Source organism: Anabrus simplex, chromosome 1 (genome assembly GCF_040414725.1).
Source record: "Anabrus simplex isolate iqAnaSimp1 chromosome 1, ASM4041472v1, whole genome shotgun sequence".
Taxonomy (NCBI): domain Eukaryota; kingdom Metazoa; phylum Arthropoda; class Insecta; order Orthoptera; family Tettigoniidae; genus Anabrus; species Anabrus simplex.
The window spans coordinates 923,900,098-923,917,418 of record NC_090265.1 but is presented as its reverse complement, the minus strand read 5'-3'; the positions used below and the strand labels follow the sequence as shown (position 1 = coordinate 923,917,418).

The following is a 17,321-nucleotide window of genomic DNA, read 5'->3' as shown; positions in this document are numbered from 1 at the left end:
ACAATCATCTGAGAGTTGCTAGTTGCTTTACGTCGCACCGACACAGATAGGTCTTATGGCGACGATGAGACAAGGAAGGGCTAGGAGTGGGAAGGAAGCGGCCGTGGCCTTAATTAAGGTACAGCCCCAGCATTTGACTGGCGTGAAAATGGGAAACCACGGAAAACCATTTTCAGGGCTGCCGACAGTGGGGTTCGAACCTACTATCTCCCGAATACTGGATAATGGCCGCACTTAAGCGACTGCAGCTATCGAGCTCTGTCATCTGAGAGTTGAACGACGAAACATGTGCATACGCGCGGAGCATTATCTCTGTCCCCTTGGTACATACCATTTCCCGTCACTCCCCTTCTCTTCCCTGAAGTACGGCAGCTGCTTGTGCTCTGACATAGTAAATACGGTGAGTTCGTCAATTTGAATCCTGCACCCGGATGTAACACAGTAACCTCATTTTCTGGAACCGAGCTCGATAGCTGCAGTCGCTTAAGTGTGACCAGTATCCAGTATTCGGGATTTAGTAGGTTCGAACCCCACTGTCGCCACCCCTGAATCTGGTTTTCCGTGGTTTTCTATTTTCACACCAGGCAAATGCTGGGGCTGTATCTTAATTAAGGCCGCGGCCTCTTCCTTCCCATTCCTAGGCCTTTCCTGTTCCATCGTCGCCATAAGACCTATCTGTGTCGGCGTGACGTAAAACAACTAGCTAGCATTTTCTGGAAAATCCTTTTTGACATAACACGAAGAGCATCCCTGATATTTTTGTCCACATAGTTCTGGTACACCCTCTATATAGAAACCGAAGAGCTCACACTTATTCTATGCGTTATGCTGTACACTAAAGAAATGGAAATATTTGTGTAGACTGCAACAAAACATCTATAAGACTAATGGTATTCTTCTTGGATTTTAAGCACATACCATACCATTTTAGTGAATGTAGTTTCCATTTCATATATTAGACAACGAAACCATGTATCACATAGGGATCTGTGGCACTTCTTCTTAATTCTCAATTCGAAGACTGCTTGGCAGGAATTCTCCTCCACTTTTCTCTGCAATCTCCTCATTTCCTCATATGAGCCTGCTCCTCCATTTTATCTGAGAATATTGCACTCTTTCTCTCCCTCCCTTACCTTGAATCATTCCATCCATAACATTATCTATAAAACTATTATTCCTGTAGACATGGCCAATTAATTGGTCTCTTCTCTTTCTTATAGTTGACAATAAAGATATTTCTTCACCATTTTTCTAAGAATTTCTTCTTTTGTGACTTTTGCTGTCCATGAGATCTTTTCCATCCTCCTTCAGCACTTACAAATCTCTTTTTAGTCTCCACATTTAGATTCCTTGATGTAAGCAGCACCCTTTTCATGTAATGGGCGACCTTTACTTGTGCAATTCTTCTCTATACGTTGGCAGAACATTTGCAATCTGAAGTGATTTTACTTCCTAAGGAGGTAAAGGCTTCTACTTGTCTGAGCGGCAAATCATAAATTCTGATGTCGCCTGCAGTATGTTGATGGTCGCATACCATAACTTCAGTATTATCTGTATTACTTTTCATGTTTAACTTACCTCAATATCGTGTTCATCCTTTCTAATGATGTTTTTACATTTAAGTGTTCATAAATACAAAAACACCGATAGCAACTCTGAACTAAAAATAGAATACATTGTTGACATAATCACGATGTGCAATTACACGTATCTGGTCGATTACATAATGTAAAAAATAATTAAGGATAAATATTTCCAAAAGTTACTGAAATATATTTCCTGTTCAATTGTTTTAAAGAAATGTCCACAAACATTGTTAGAAATAGGAAATCAATTAGCTACTCACCAGGTTTGAGACGTGGATCCCAATTCCGGTCGTCAAAGGGGCGACGTTCCACCTGTGGACTGCTCACTCTACTTCCCCCGGGCGAACCGCCGCCCCCACGTTTATGGTGCCGCCACTCCAGCTCTCGCTCCCAGCGCAACTCCTCGCGCCGCTCCCCAGCAACCTTCTCAAGCTCTTTCAGGGAGGCAGGGGAAACGTCCGAGTGGCGACGCAGCTCGGGAGAGCGGGGTGGCGCAAGGCCTGCTCCAAGACCGCCTGAACCTGCAGAGAACAGAGTGATGTAGGCTGAGAAAACATGGGGGGGCATATCATCCTACAAGTCCATTTGCTCATAACAAACAAAACAATTCTAGGACATACTGGACACCTATTAACAAAAGCATCAGGCAGCTGTAAACTGCAAAACTGCAACCAGGGTATCTACTGGACATGGAATGAAGTATGTTCCCAGGTCACATGTTAAATACGCATACGAAGTAATTGTAGACTCGAAGGGTATCTACTGGAAAGAGATTGTTGGTTATGCCGTGAATCCACCTGCTAACAACAGCATGGAAGGACTCTGATGGAGACGGAGAGAATAGTCATATATGCTGCCAGGCACCTTTTCAAACAATATCGCCGTTCACGACAAGCTTCAAACAGTTGCAGATAGTTCGGACATCTGGAGATAGAGGGAATGGAGTCATACAAATGTTGTAACAACATTCACCATTTTTTATAATTGCAAGGAATTCGGAAATATATTGCACATCTTCCTTGGTAAGTTTTTCCAATCCCTAACTTCCCTTCCTCTAAACAAATATTTGCCCCAACTTGTCCTCTTGAATTTCAATTTATCTACATATTGTGATCTCTCCTACTTTTAAAAACATCACTCAAACTTATTCGTTTCCTAGTTTAGTTCACATTTTTCTTTATTAATTTATAAATTTACCTGTATTTTGCATCATTTCTGTGTTTTTTGTACTTTTTCCTTGCTATTTATCTATATTACACATACTCTAGCTCGATTTCTACTTTGTGTTTTATCTTGACTTTTTATATTTATTCTGTTTTGTAAATTATTCGTAATTTTTTATGATGTTACTCAGTTTTTGCGCAGATTAAATTGTATCATAAGGTAAATAAATAAATAAATAAATAAATAAATAAATAAATAAATAAATAAATAAATAAATAAATAAATAAATAAATAAATAAATAAATAAATAAATAAATAAATAAATAAATAAATAAATAAATAAATAATTAAATAAATAAATAAATAAATAAATAAATAAATAAATAAATAAATAAACATCATCCAACAGTTGTAAACGGTAAGGGCATATGCTGTACAGAGAGATGATACGTTACTTTACTCACACCACTTTTATTACATTTACCGTCGAGGAAGGCACTACCGCATATAAGGCGGTTTTCATTTTGTATGGATATTTTTGAAGGAAGAAAGTTCACTACATAACGACTTATTGAAAGTAATAAATCTATTTTTGAATAAAATAAATGCAGACATCTTACAGGGAAGCATTCGGGCTTGCTTTCCTGTAACTTATGTTCACAGGAACGAGAAACACATCCCAAGAGCTAAATAAAGAAACATTGAAGACGTCGTCTACAGAAACAGAATCTTCATCCAATAATAATAATAATCCCTTGTGCCATAGAAGGTGCTACGATGGCGGATAGTATACATTACGTAAATAATTTAAAATTACCTCAGGTTTAATAGCATTGAATGAATATATGAATCATACACGAACTTGTAGAATGTTGGCGTCACTACAAAATATGAATACCACGCCCAGGTATTCCACTTCTACTTGAAGACTGTAATGCTTTGTATATACAGACGTCTAAGGGATAAAGTGACTAGTTACCCTAGTAGAAATACATACAACTCTCTGAGATTTCAAGTGATAGATTTTTGTTAAGAGATTTCCGATCTGGGCATTAATACTGATTTCATTAGCAAGATAGTGTTTTCATATCATCTCATCATACCGTAGATCTAAACTACTGTGAGCTGTGAATTTGTGTATATGTAAGGTATCAAAGGAGGTGTTGTTAAGAAGTGTAAGCCTGTACGTTTTCAAGACTACAGTATATTGACAGCCGCAAGAAAAAAGAAGTGAAAAGAACAGCTATGAATATTATTAAGTCTATCGCCGTATGATGGTAAGAAAATAATGGCAATTAATGAGGCTTCTACTACGCACATGGACACTGCTGTCTCTACATAGAAGTGAATATGATGAACTGTAGAAATTTCTGCTGAGCTATCATCATACTGCCAACAGGTAAAGCACCCTTCAGAGAAAGCCATCTCTCTCGACAGTACAGCATAGCACCCTAAACATCTTCTTACATCTGATACATCCCCACCCCCTTCCTTCTGAAGCATATGGTGGACCGAATAGCTATAATGTTGCAGACTCCTTCATAACTTTCTTCCCTACAACTCTCACGGTGTTAACTCCGCCTCTTGCTCTAAAGTAGGTCTCCAGCCCGGATAAGGAAGGATATGCATCGTCAATAGTGCAGCATAGCACATAAATGGAACACATATATAATAACCTCACGGACGAAAAATAAGTCACCCTAGCGTGCATACACAGATACATCCTTAAGCCCGTACAGATTGCGCAGTGAACGAGTCCCGTGCTCAACCTCATGTGCACTGCCCCTACGTGAGCATAAGGCAGTGAGACATTGATGTTTCGAGCGAACAGTGTGCGTCATCATGGGTAGATGTAAAGATGTGAGAGAGTGGCAAAAGGGGTAATCATGTTGGACCGTTCCCATGGCCATACGGAACGTGAAGTTGCTGGATTTGTTGGTGCTTCGTAGCGGACTGTTCAACGTGTATACAAGCAGTAGTGTACTGCACGTGATCATGAAGCAGTACGGCAGAATTGCGGTCGGGAAGTGATCCTGACTGAGAGGGAACGGTGACGCGTTTCACGGCTTGTGGATCAAAATCGCTTTCAAAGTCGACAGGAATTGCTGCAGTCAGTGAATGAAAGTCCATTTCAACCTGTTATAGTGAGAGAACATTGCTACGGGAACTGCATGCAATGAACATTTGGAGTCGGTCACCTCGCAATAGGCCATTCCTCACACAGGCGCATAAAGCTGCGTGTCTTCAATGGGCTAGAAATCATCGAATGAGGACAGTAGCTGACTGGTGGAACTTAATGTGGTCTGACGAATCGCGTTGTTTTCCTGTATTCCAATAGCGCACGTCATCGAGTGCACCGAAGGCCAAATGAAGCATTTCATCCTGGATGTGTGCAAGGTCAGGTTCAATGCGGAGGTGGGTGTGTGATTTTTGGCGGTGTTTTTCGTATCATGGATTTGGCCCGCGCACTGATGTGAACACTAGCATGAAGCAGCATGTTTATTTAAACATTCTGGATGATCAGGTGTTGCCTTTCAGTCAACACATCTGCATGATGAGTATGCTATTGATACCCCGATTGTTCAAGATGGCAACAGAAAAGTTCATCGGGCTTGACGCACATGTGACAGGTTTTATGACCACTCCCCCACCCTTTTACATCTCTATTGGCCTGCAAAATCACCTGACTTGAATCCCTGCGATGTTCCTGCACAACCTTGTGGACTCACTTCCTGACCGGATTCAGGCGGTTATCAAGTCCACAGGAGGAGTTACACCGTATTAAATGATGCTTGTAATGATTTCTCCAGGGGTGACTAAATGTTTGTCCGGTGAGCTTATAATTTCGTGTGGCTAACGCTAGCCTGGTGTAGCCATTGTAAGGCAGACCCTCCGACAAGGGTGAGCGGTATCTGCCGTGTATAGGAAGCTGATTACTATTGTGGAAGAGGATAGTGTTATGTGCGGTGTTTGAGTTGCAGGGGTGTAGGAGACAGCAAAAATATCCAGTATCCGAGTGAAAGGAACATTTAACGTTAACATCTCCGGGGCGGGAATCGAGACCGGAAACCATGTAAACCGAGCGTCTCGATGCAGACTATTCAGCCAAGGAACCGGACAATAGAGTAATAGTAAAGAGTGATGGCGGTAGTGAATATTGTTTTAAGAGGAAGTACAACTGAGCAGCCGTCTTCTATTCATAGACTACTAATGAGAGGAAAAATATAGAAGGAATCAGACACTTCGGCAAATGAAGGTATCGGCCAAGGAAAAACAAGGCCCACGAAGGGCGTGGAAATAAAAGATACCCTAGGTCTCGACTGCTTTAATATCTTTGGGGTCTGAAAAGAATAAGTGTTGACAAAGGGAGGTTGGATAGGATAGATGAAAGTGAGGAGCATGGTACAAGTATGTGGAAGCAATGCAAGACTCAGTTATAAGGGCACCGTAGTTGCCAACCCACACTGCAAAGTTAAGAGCCTCTTTTAATTGCCTCTTATCACAGGAAGGGGATGCCACGGATGTATTACACCACCCCCAACCACCCACAGTTGGATTATAGTAAAGAATAAAAGTCGACAAGGGAAGGTTAGACAGGATAAATAAAAGAGAGGAGCCTAGCAAAAGGTAAGTAAAGATAATGCTAGACTCAGTTAAAGGTCCTAGGTTACAAGTTGTAGGATCCTGAGGACATTTCAAAATTATTATGGCATGATCGTATACGAGTTCGGCTTGGCTCAGCTAGACGACCTGGGTTACAAGATGTGGGACCCTGAGGACATTTCAGTATATAGTTCCGGAGGAACTGCCAACTCTTTTTAGGTCATCACCGTACTACCGCCGACACACGGCCTGTAAAATCGACGACAGATTATTAACACATCATTTGTTGTTGTTGTAGTTTGGTGGTGGTAGTGGTGGTGGTGGTGGTTGTTGAGAAACTGGAGAGTCCCAGGATGAAAATTATGCCCTTTTACTTGTCTTTTTTTTTGGGAAAATGATCGTTTAGATGGAAAACTCTCTGTTTACTTACACTGATGGGAGAAAAAGCGATCTGACTTGGAGGTGGCATTTGTCTACAAACCAGAGGAGAAACTCCCATTTTGCCTACTAATTTGGAAAATATAGTTTTATTATTGAATTTATTGAATGCGGGGTGAGAGTGGGGGAGCTTAACTTCTTAACGAACACGCATTTTCAGGGTTTAATTCTTATGTTTATTAGTGAATAATATGGGGGGACTTAAACCAGGCCATACATGGGCCAAAGGTCTCGATATTTAAACCGTATATTCGGCTTCTCGGTCCTCATGACCTGTTTAAGAATAGGGATGCACGGGTCTTTAGACTGGGTAAGGCGGATTATTTACGTTGCCATCTTTTCGGATCTGAAATCTAACAGTCGGAATACGAAGCTCGTTCCGTATCTTTATATTGTGGTTCAAAATGCATACTTTACGGTTTGTTATAACACACTTTATTCTGCCCAAAATGCATACAGTTGTGTCTTCAGACTAACCCATATTATTTATCTGAGCAGGAAATAAATTTATTCTCCATTAGGCTTATTCAGTGTGTTCTATAGACATTATAAAGGATCACAGATTTCTATAATTAGCTCGCCGACTTGAGCGTTGGAAATGAGGCTGTCGTCCGAAATTTGTCGAGATGACTAAACCATTGAGCTAATTTGGTTTTCATATTAATATATATACTATTTTTGCCATTCCTTTTGCCATTTACGACTGTAATATCGTAGTGGGCACAGATACACAGGGTGTCTCAGGAGGAGTATGTTGAATAAAATAAGGCACAACATGGTGGAAGCTGTACCATTTAATTCGAGATCAGTTACATTCGTGTGCAGTTCTATCTATCTATATAAATAAAATTATAGGGGGTCCGATGTCTGTAATTTCTTTTGTTTTGCCAATTTTTCAGATATTTATCCATTTTAGGTCAACTCAAGACCGAATCGGTTGTTTTTACGTTTCGTGTCTGTTTGTTTGTCTGTTTGTCTGTTTGTCTGTTTGTCTGTTTGTCTGTCTGTTTGTTTGTCTGTTCCACCATCACGTCGAAACGGCTAGATAGATCTCAACCAAACTTCATATTTAGAGTAAACTCATCCCGGGGATGGTTTCGATATGCATATAATTTTAAAATCTTTCAATACTCGGGGGGTTTATAGGAAAACCAGAATGGTTTTTCCACCATCACGTTGAAACGGATGGATAGATCTCAACTAAACTTCATATCTAGAGTATACTCATCTCGGGGAAGGTTTCCATATGCATATTATTTTAAAATCTTTGAATAGACCGGGGGTTTATAGAAAAACCAGAATGGTTTTTCCACCATCACTTCGAAACGGCTGGATAGATCTCAACCAAACTTCATATGTAGAGTATACTCTCCCCGGGGAAGGTTTCTATATGCATATTATTTTAAAATCTTTGAATAGATGGATGGTTTATAGGAAAACCAGAATGGTTTTCCTCCATTTTCTCTTATACTATTAATTTTCTGTAAACTTCGTTTACCGTACGTCAAACGTCTCTTCATTATAAACAACTTTTGTTATGTTCATAATTTACCTTACTCTTCACATGACGGAGAAATTTACAATTTTCCGCTGGTATCATGCTCTGCATTGAGTGACCGACAGACCGACAACGAACCTACAGGTTACCATGGCAACGTCTCTGACTGCATGCCAGCAGGGAAGTAACGTATTGCCATTTTCCTCATCATGCTTTTAAATTCGTGGTTGTTCCTTGGGTAGAAGGCAAGAGAGGCGTCAATCGGCCTATCTGCGGGATATTGGCGGAATATCGTTGGATATTATAACCCCCCTCGAATAGATTAAGTAATAACACCATTAGTCATCTTATTATTATTTGTTTACCTAAGAATCACTGACCTAAATTTCTCCTCTGTTACCGCTTTATTATGTCCATTACTAACACTAGCATAATTTATTGAGGGGCATTTGATTTTCCAATACATTCACTTGGCATTTACATATTTGTCGTTATCCGGCTGTCCTCAGTTATAATCCATTTTCTATTACTTTCAACTTTCTTAACCGTATTATTTCTTCCTTAATTACGCCGTATGTACGCGAGTGCTACAAACTACTGGATGTATTTCCACCAAGACTCATATTTAGAATACACCTGTCCTTGATAGGTTTTAGGGCAAATATTGTTTCTAAATCCCTGAATTGACTGGGGGTTTATACGAAACCGAAACAGTGATTTTGCACTTTCACAAAATATACACAACCATAATGGAAATCTACCTACCTTGGTAGATAATAATTTCTAAACCTTTTTTCTCACGTGCATCATTTCGATACGAGGATTAATAAGGGAGATATCATTAACGGACCGTTTTTCTGTACAAGTCCCATAGGACCTAACTCCCGAGCGGGTGCGTGTAAAGCGTACTCCTTACAATTTGAAAACTACTGAAGGCATTCGAACCAAAATTTATATTTAGCATCCACCTGTCCAAAGGTAGGTTTTAAACGTAAATAACATTTCATGTTCCGGAATGGACTGGCGGTTTATAGGGAACCGAAATGGTGATTTTACTCTTCCACAACATATACAGAACAAGACCAACCTGACTGGAAATCGACCAAACGTGATGGAATTCCACCTCTAAACCTTTTTTCATGTGCATTCTTTCGTCAGGAGGATTACTAAGGGAGATATCATGAATGGTCACTTTTGCAGGTTAAGTCCAGCGGACATAGCCCAAAAGGTGTTTTACATGGAGCAGATTCCTTATCTATATAAATCAAATCGTAACGACTGTGTGCCTCTACACTGACTATTTTGGCGAAATTTTCGTACAGCTTTCCGTTTAAGGGGTAATAATGACCATCTGCATAATTTTTGGTTTAGTTTCCTGAAAGTAGTAATTTTTACCCACCTCGCCCAAAATCCAAATTGCGCCATAATCTGCCAGAAGAAAAAGAAGATAACTGAAATTTGACAAAATTATACGTTTTAGCCTGTAACGAACGGAAAACATCCTTGATCATTAAATTTTTCACTTTTTATCCCCGAAGAATATCGAAATATGCTGGCAATTTTAATGATGGTGCACACCTTCGGAAATTCCTATCACATAACGGATTGCACAATCTCCGTTCAATTTGGAATGATCTACAACCGTGGTCTTATGACTTTTTGCCGTATCTGTATCCTTTTAGGTTTGATTTTTCGCTTTAATCGATGTTAAGTCAATTTGGAATTTTCACATGCATAATTTATACTTTCAATTACTTATATGAAATACAGAATCATTAAACTCTTCACGAAAATTGGCCCACCCAGTAGCCATATGTGAGCCAAATGCTATGTATGTATCCGAAAAGTAATGTAATGTGAGATAATCTTACAAAACCTTTACCATCTTCCACGTTTCTAACTCAATCTGACCCAAGAATAGATGACATATCATAGGACCAGCCATTTAGGCCACTAAATCCGGCGTGTCTTATGGTATAATCCTTTGTCGATATGACGTACGTTTAGTAGCAGTTAATCTGTAAATGAAGGTCTTCAATATTGTAAACACGCATATACTTTCGTATGTCGATCTATATATATTCACTGATGTCGATTATTAGCGATCGAGAAAGGGTGGGTCTGCTATTGTAATCAGTACTCCCCACACCGACTTTGACTGGCCGTAGGAAAGGGTTCCTTCTCCAACTCCTGTGTAACTGTCATTAGTAAGGAAAGCCTACAATTGTAATGAATAGTTCCCTTCTCGATTTGACTTGCAGAAGGCAAGTGAGCATGCAGTTTTGTTTAAAACTCCCCTACCCGATTGTGTTTGGCAGTAGGCAAGGGTGCCTCTCATTATAAAGAAATGTCCTCATCTAAAATGTGACTGGCATTAGGCATAGTGGCCTGCTATTTTGATGGAAACTCACCAACTTGGTGTGACTGGCAGTAAGCTGGCTGGCAGTAGGAAAATGGGCCTGGCATTATAATGATAACTGCACAACTCAATTTCGAGTGATAGTAGGGTAATTGCCTGCCATTATAATAGAAACTCCTCAACTGTAATCTGTCTGGAAGTAGGAAAGGGGGCTGCCATATTAACGAAAACTCCCCAAATCGATTCTGTCCGCGTGGTAGGCAATGGGGCCTGCAATTATAACGTAATCATCCCAACTCGATTGTGAATGGCAGTAGGCAAGTGAGCCTGCCGTTATATCACAAATCCGTAACAAACACTTTACATTGGAAACAACGTACGGGGAACTCCCCATGCACTTTCTCGGATAACGCTAAGAGACATGCAATTTTAAAACAATCTTATTTACTGCATGTACACTATTTACTTCGATAACCGAATACAATGTAGAATACCGTAGCGAAGCACGGGTACATTCGCTAGTTTTTTAATAATTTGTTTTACGTCGCACCGACACAGATAGGTCTTATGGCGACGACAGAATAGGAAAGAGCTAGGAGCGGAAAGGAATCGGCCATGGCCTTAATTAAGGTACAGTCTCAGCATTTGCCTGGTGCGAAAATGGAAAACCATGGAAAACCATCTTCAGGGCTGCCGACAGCGGGGTTCGAACCCACTATCTCCCGAATGTAACCTCACAGCTGAGCGTCCCTAACCGCACGGCCAACTCGCCTGGTCGTGTGTAATTCACAGTGCCTACTCATTCTCTTGAATTTTCATTACTTTTCGTTGTAACCAAGTGCAAACCATATACAACTGACTCCACTTCAATTTGAATGCCTTTGATTGATTTTATTAAACAGACGACGAAATAAAAACATAAACACACTCGGTCAGTTATCACGGCATTGAGGCTCACTGCAGGATCTTGCTATAATATAACATAATAGGGATCGTTTTGCGTCCCGCTCAGTCGCAGCCTTCCTGATTCCTAAATAATTCTCCAAGTTGTTATGAACAAATTTAGCGATATGCCTTGCAACCATTTTACACGATATCTATACGAAGACCAATTTTATATATATTATATACTCCAGCAATAAAACATTAATATTAGATTAATAATTTTCACTTTGAATACGCATTAAAACCCCGCTGTATTGCGTTAATTTTGCTATCTTGTTGGTTTTATGTCCGGTGGCAGATCCTTTAAGTATTTCTGAAAACTGCAGACACAGTCTTTCTGAGGATGTATGAGGGCAGGTGGAGAGTGAGTGTCTGCCATTATAATGAAAAATGCCCAACTCGTCTTGAGAGGCAGTAGTCAAGGGGTCTGCCATCATAATATAAACTCCCCAACTTGGTTGTCACTGGCAGTGTGCAAGTGCCTTACAATGAAAACTTCTTAACCCGGTCTTCATATGAGAAACGACGTAAGGTGATCTCCCCGTGGTGTTTCTAGGGTAATTCTGAGAGCTATGCAATTTAAATCTTACCCACATGTGTACTCTACTTCACTTAGCATTCTGTATACAATGTAGAATTCCGTACTGATGCACGGGTACATCATCCAGTCTATTCATAACTTCATTTCTTTATTTACTCATCGATTAATTCTTTCGGCAAATTTTCTTGGAAATACTTCTTTTTTTTGGTTTTTATTCCAAATCATGCAAATGAACTGCGTTTTTTGTTGCTTTTGTTTTCATTGCCTATATTATCACTTGTGATGGCATTGGTATCGCCTTTCTTAAGGAAATACTTCAGCTATATCGTTTGAGATGGACAGCTGAATAAAGTTGGGCATTATATGTTGAGCTGAAGTGCGGTAGCCTGTGACTGTCAAGGTAGCTGTCCAGCTGCAGGAATCTTGAAAAGAAAAAACCCAACTAACCGGACTGTCTGAAACGTGAACATATCAATGGTTCTGCGGGCAATGAGAATTATTTCCAATGGCAAAGGAAGAACAAACATCAACTGATGTCAGTGCTACCCCCAGAGGGTATGGGCGAGCTCCTTCAAAGAAAAAGGCTGTAGCAAACGCGAAGATCGCAAAAGGGCATCTCACTACTGAGATCTGATATTCTACACGAGTGAGATTGCATTATTCAGAGACAAAATAAGAATGGAACCGGTCAGATTTTGAAACGAACCAGAAATAACGGGATTACGAGATTTGAAACATGAAATATTACATTACTGAAGTTGAAATAGTACAGAAAAGGGAAAAAATGTAACCTACAACATTGAGGGATTAGTAAAACGCAAAAGAAAATGAACTGCGGCCTGCCTTTAGAGAAAGGTTTTACTCTGAAGTATTCTGATGTAGGGCATAATCAGAGACCCTAATAAATGATGAGAATGATATTATACAGGGCTATTAGTATGAAAGTATTCCACAAGGGGTTGTAAATGGATGTTACTTTCTGGGCTATCATTCCACAAGCTGATTTGATATAATCCTAAAAGGAAAGGTATGTGAAATTTGTAGGTTCCGAGAAATACGCACCTGACTAAATTAAGGTTACTGGCATGGGGCATGTGTAGGTGTGGAAAACAACTAAAATGGGGGACTCAAAGAGTCAGAAGCGAGAGGGAAAGAAGAAGATTAAGTGGCACAGTTGTCTACTGTTTTATTTGAAGGATCATCATATCTTATTGGGACCTTATCTATGTTTCCTACCTGTGAAGATAAAATAAATTGTGGTTCCTTTCTAAAATGACGTACCTATGAATCTAGAAATTTTACTTCATACTCAACTGACACCTTCTTCAATGTTCTTTAGCTCAAATACTTAGGTCTTGGAATACCACATATCGATCTAAGTGGTAATTCTGTTAGTATATAGCTAGTCCAGTTAAATAACTTTTGTTGAAAGTGAAATTTCATAGTTACTGTTTTTATTCAACTTCTTATCTATTCAATAAATTCTGGCTATTCTCTGCGCGTTATTTTTTAGAGAAGCTTACCATTATCATTTCTTTCAAAATGTGGTGGCAATAAATGTACATCTACTGTCCTATTGTCACGTTATATATCGTATGCGAACACACGTAGATTAAATTCATCAATATAACAAATGATGTCAATTCCGAACCACATTTTAAACGCAGAAAAAATATTCGTGACTGTACATGGCACAAAAACGTTGTAACATGTTACGAAACATTGCTGTAAAATTCAGTACTTACTTCAAATGACGTAGCAATGACAATAAATCTGGCACCAAATCAACAAGAGTGTGATATTGTCCTTGCAGCAAATTATATGAATCGAAACTATTGTGTTTCTTAAACGAATCTTAAACAGTCAATAGTTTAAACGACTCGCTTTGATGTACGACAAGGACGTTAATGGTTAAAGTTTCACTAAAGACTTTTATGGTTTATGGTCTAGAGAAATGCTGAAATGCCAGAATTTTTCCCACATGAGTTATTTTACGTGCCGATAAATCTACCGACACGATGTGACGTATCTGAGCACGTTCAATACCACCGGACTGAGCCAGGATTTAACCCACCTACATGAGCTCAGAAGGCCAGCTTTTCACCATCTGAACTACTCAGCCTAGTGGAGAATTTCTGAAACTGTGTTGAAACCAGGGACAATTATCTTCAGGGTTGCGTGCAGTGGATTTCGAACTCATTATCTCCTGAATGTATGCCGATAGCAACGTAACCCAAACCGCACAGCCACTTGTTCGGTACATTATTTTTAATTTATATTATATTTTCATATTAACAATTAAGAGCAGCCTTGAGGACGTCAGGCATGCATTAAACAAATTAAGGAAAATATTATAACAGCTTAAAAGCCTCCGCGCCTCAGATGGCAGCGCGCCGGCCTCCCACCGCTGGGTCCCGTGGTCCGAACCCCGGTCACTCAAGTGAGATTTGTGCTGGACAAAGCGGAGGAGGGACAGTTTTTTTCTCCGGGTACTCCGGTTTCCCCCTCATCTTTCATTCCAGCAATACGCTCCAGTATAATTTCATTTCATCTGTTATTCATTAATCATTGCCCCAGAGGAGTACGACAGTCTTCGGCAGCCGGCACAGTTCCTGTCTTCGCTGTTAGATGGGGGCTTCATTCATTTCATTCCTGATCCAGTCTAGTGAGTGAAAACAGGCTGTGGATTTTCATTATAACAGCTTACATGAAGGTACGTGTACTAAAATGCACCACAGCTACACTTACAGTACCGGTCAAAAGTTTAGGACCACATTAAAAAATCATGGATCCCATCCGCAGAGTGCAAATGATACTGTCAGGGCAGATAAGTTTGATGCCGATAGCTCGTCCTGAGACCTTGGGCCATACATGACAAAGGCAAAGAAAAATCAACCATTTTGGCCCTGGTTCGAAAAAAATAAACCACGCAAAAAAAAAGTGCCGCATATTTTCGGAAGTTTTATATTTATACTAAAATGGCCCCCACCTATCTCTAAGTCTACAAAAAATCTTGGCGGTGATACTTGCAACCAATTAGAGTGTACAGTACATTATATAATCAAAATTTTTGATCTGTTGTTGTGACCGTCCAAGAGTTAAAAATTTATAACTTCCACAGTATTTGGACTAAATGAAATCAGGTGACATATATCCTATTAGATGTGAGAGCTCAGAAAGAAAATTACAGATATCTCATGGCACAATTTTCTTAGTTCTAGATGACATTTCGTGATTTCTTTTCGTGGTCCTAAACTCCTGACCGGTTCTGTATGTTGTTCGATCGGGAAATTTTCCCTACTTGGTAGATATAGGAAACACCATGCAATACGCCTGCTAACGTAGCGTAACGGTTAGAGATATTAGGTGCCACCTCGAAGGCCTGCGTTTGATTCCCAGTACTACCATAGATTTAAGAATAGCAGGGGGGCAGGTATGTGGCTAAAATGGAACATACAGTTCACCTCGATTGGGGATGTGGGGACGAGGACACGAATTTGCTTATTATACCGCACAGTATAATTCTAATATAAAAAAACAGGCTTAAGGATCAGACAGTATCTCATTTATATCATAGGGAATTTGTGTGAGAAGTTTAATCTAGAAAATCTCGAATAGCTTCTTCAGGTGTGAAAACTATTTTAATTATGCAGGTCAGATTATCTGGTATAATACTCATGACTAAGACAGTACAATACCCACCTCCTGAGACATTGAGGCTACTGGACCCAATCTTTACATCGGAATGGCGGCGCTGCAAAGCTTCCAGCACCGGGATGTCTAAAAGACTGTCGGTAGAGTCTTGTTGTACAACAGGCTGGGCACGACTTTGCATCTTACGACGACAGATACTGCAACGCCAGGTGCTCTGAAACGAAATAATAATAATAATAATAATAATAATAATAATAATAATAATAATAATAATAATAATAATAATAATAATAATAATAATAATAATAATAATAATAATTTCAAGTCCTAAATGTTTATTCATATATCACCATATAACAAAGAGCTGTATCGAAATATGGTATACTGTATGCTTAATCAGCACATTTGTTAGGAACTTTACGTTCTGGATAATGGTCTTGGGAGAATTAGTCTCTCTCACTACTATTAATAATTCCTCTGCTTTCTAGCTTTTGAACACTTTATCGGTTTATTACTGGTTGAGAAGAAGAAGAAGAAGAAGAAGGAGAAGAAGAAGATTACCCAGTTTAACGATCTGATACCCTTACCGACACCAATGCTATTAGCAGAAATGTGTTCACTATTGCTTGTTTCTGTGGTAGTTGGTACAATGTTGTGTATTGTATATAAATGAAGAGAGGTGTATTAAGACGAAGACAAACAGTCCCCGAACTATAAAATTTAACTATACGAAGTTAAAATCCCCGATCTGGCCGGGAATCCTACTCGGAGCCTCTGAACCGAAGACCAGTACTATATTCAGGCAAGGAGCCGAAAAGTCTTCCTCACTACGAGAGATGAAAAATGTTTCCCCTTTTTAATTCATTACTTCGCAAACCACTTTCTCTTCCGCTTGATAAAATCACTTCTTTTACACCCTAACTTGCTCATCCAAAGGAACCACCATTTACCTTTATTTAATAGAGTCTGCAACAGAAAATTGCTCCAATTACAGTATACTACTTGAAGAAATACTTTGAGTGAAAATAACAACGAGACAAAATAAGAACATAAAAACTAATAGTAAAAACTATTTGTAGAGGACGTTATAAACAATATATATATATATTATACAGACACATATAATGTTATAGTAACATTCACAATCATTTATAGAAAATTATTAAATTAAGATCCAGTAAGCTATATATAATCTTAACAGCAATAGACATACGCATATTGGTAACAAAGAACAAAAATAGAAACATCTCTCTTAAGTGCAAAGTTATATAAATGAAATGAAATGAAGTGAATCTACAAATTGTGATATTCGGACTTCATACTCTGACGAGTTATTTGATCAAAACAAGACATTTTGAAAATATAAAATCAAAGTAAATGTCAATGCCCTTTAATATCAAATTATTAAATGTTGCGCATATTCTCCACAGTGGGGAATTTTTATGGTTGAGAGTTTTACTTCAATTACGATAGAAAAATTGCCTTCGACGTAAGCTAGATGTTATCACATTAAAAGCTGTTCAAGCAAATCAC

The 17,321-nt window shown here is 39.2% G+C and overlaps 1 protein-coding gene across 1 annotated transcript in view; it reads right to left on the bottom strand.

Annotated features, from left to right (window-relative positions):
- Positions 1-17,321, bottom strand: part of Fife (regulating synaptic membrane exocytosis protein fife) — a 969,278-nt gene that overhangs the window by 550,597 nt on the left and 401,360 nt on the right. The window contains exons 5-7 of the mRNA XM_068225089.1: positions 15,833-16,002; positions 3,723-3,730; positions 1,847-2,101 (exon numbers count right to left, since the gene is read on the bottom strand). Coding sequence (XP_068081190.1) covers positions 1,847-2,101; positions 3,723-3,730; positions 15,833-16,002 — 433 coding nt within the window. The remainder of the gene's footprint in view (positions 1-1,846; positions 2,102-3,722; positions 3,731-15,832; positions 16,003-17,321) is intronic.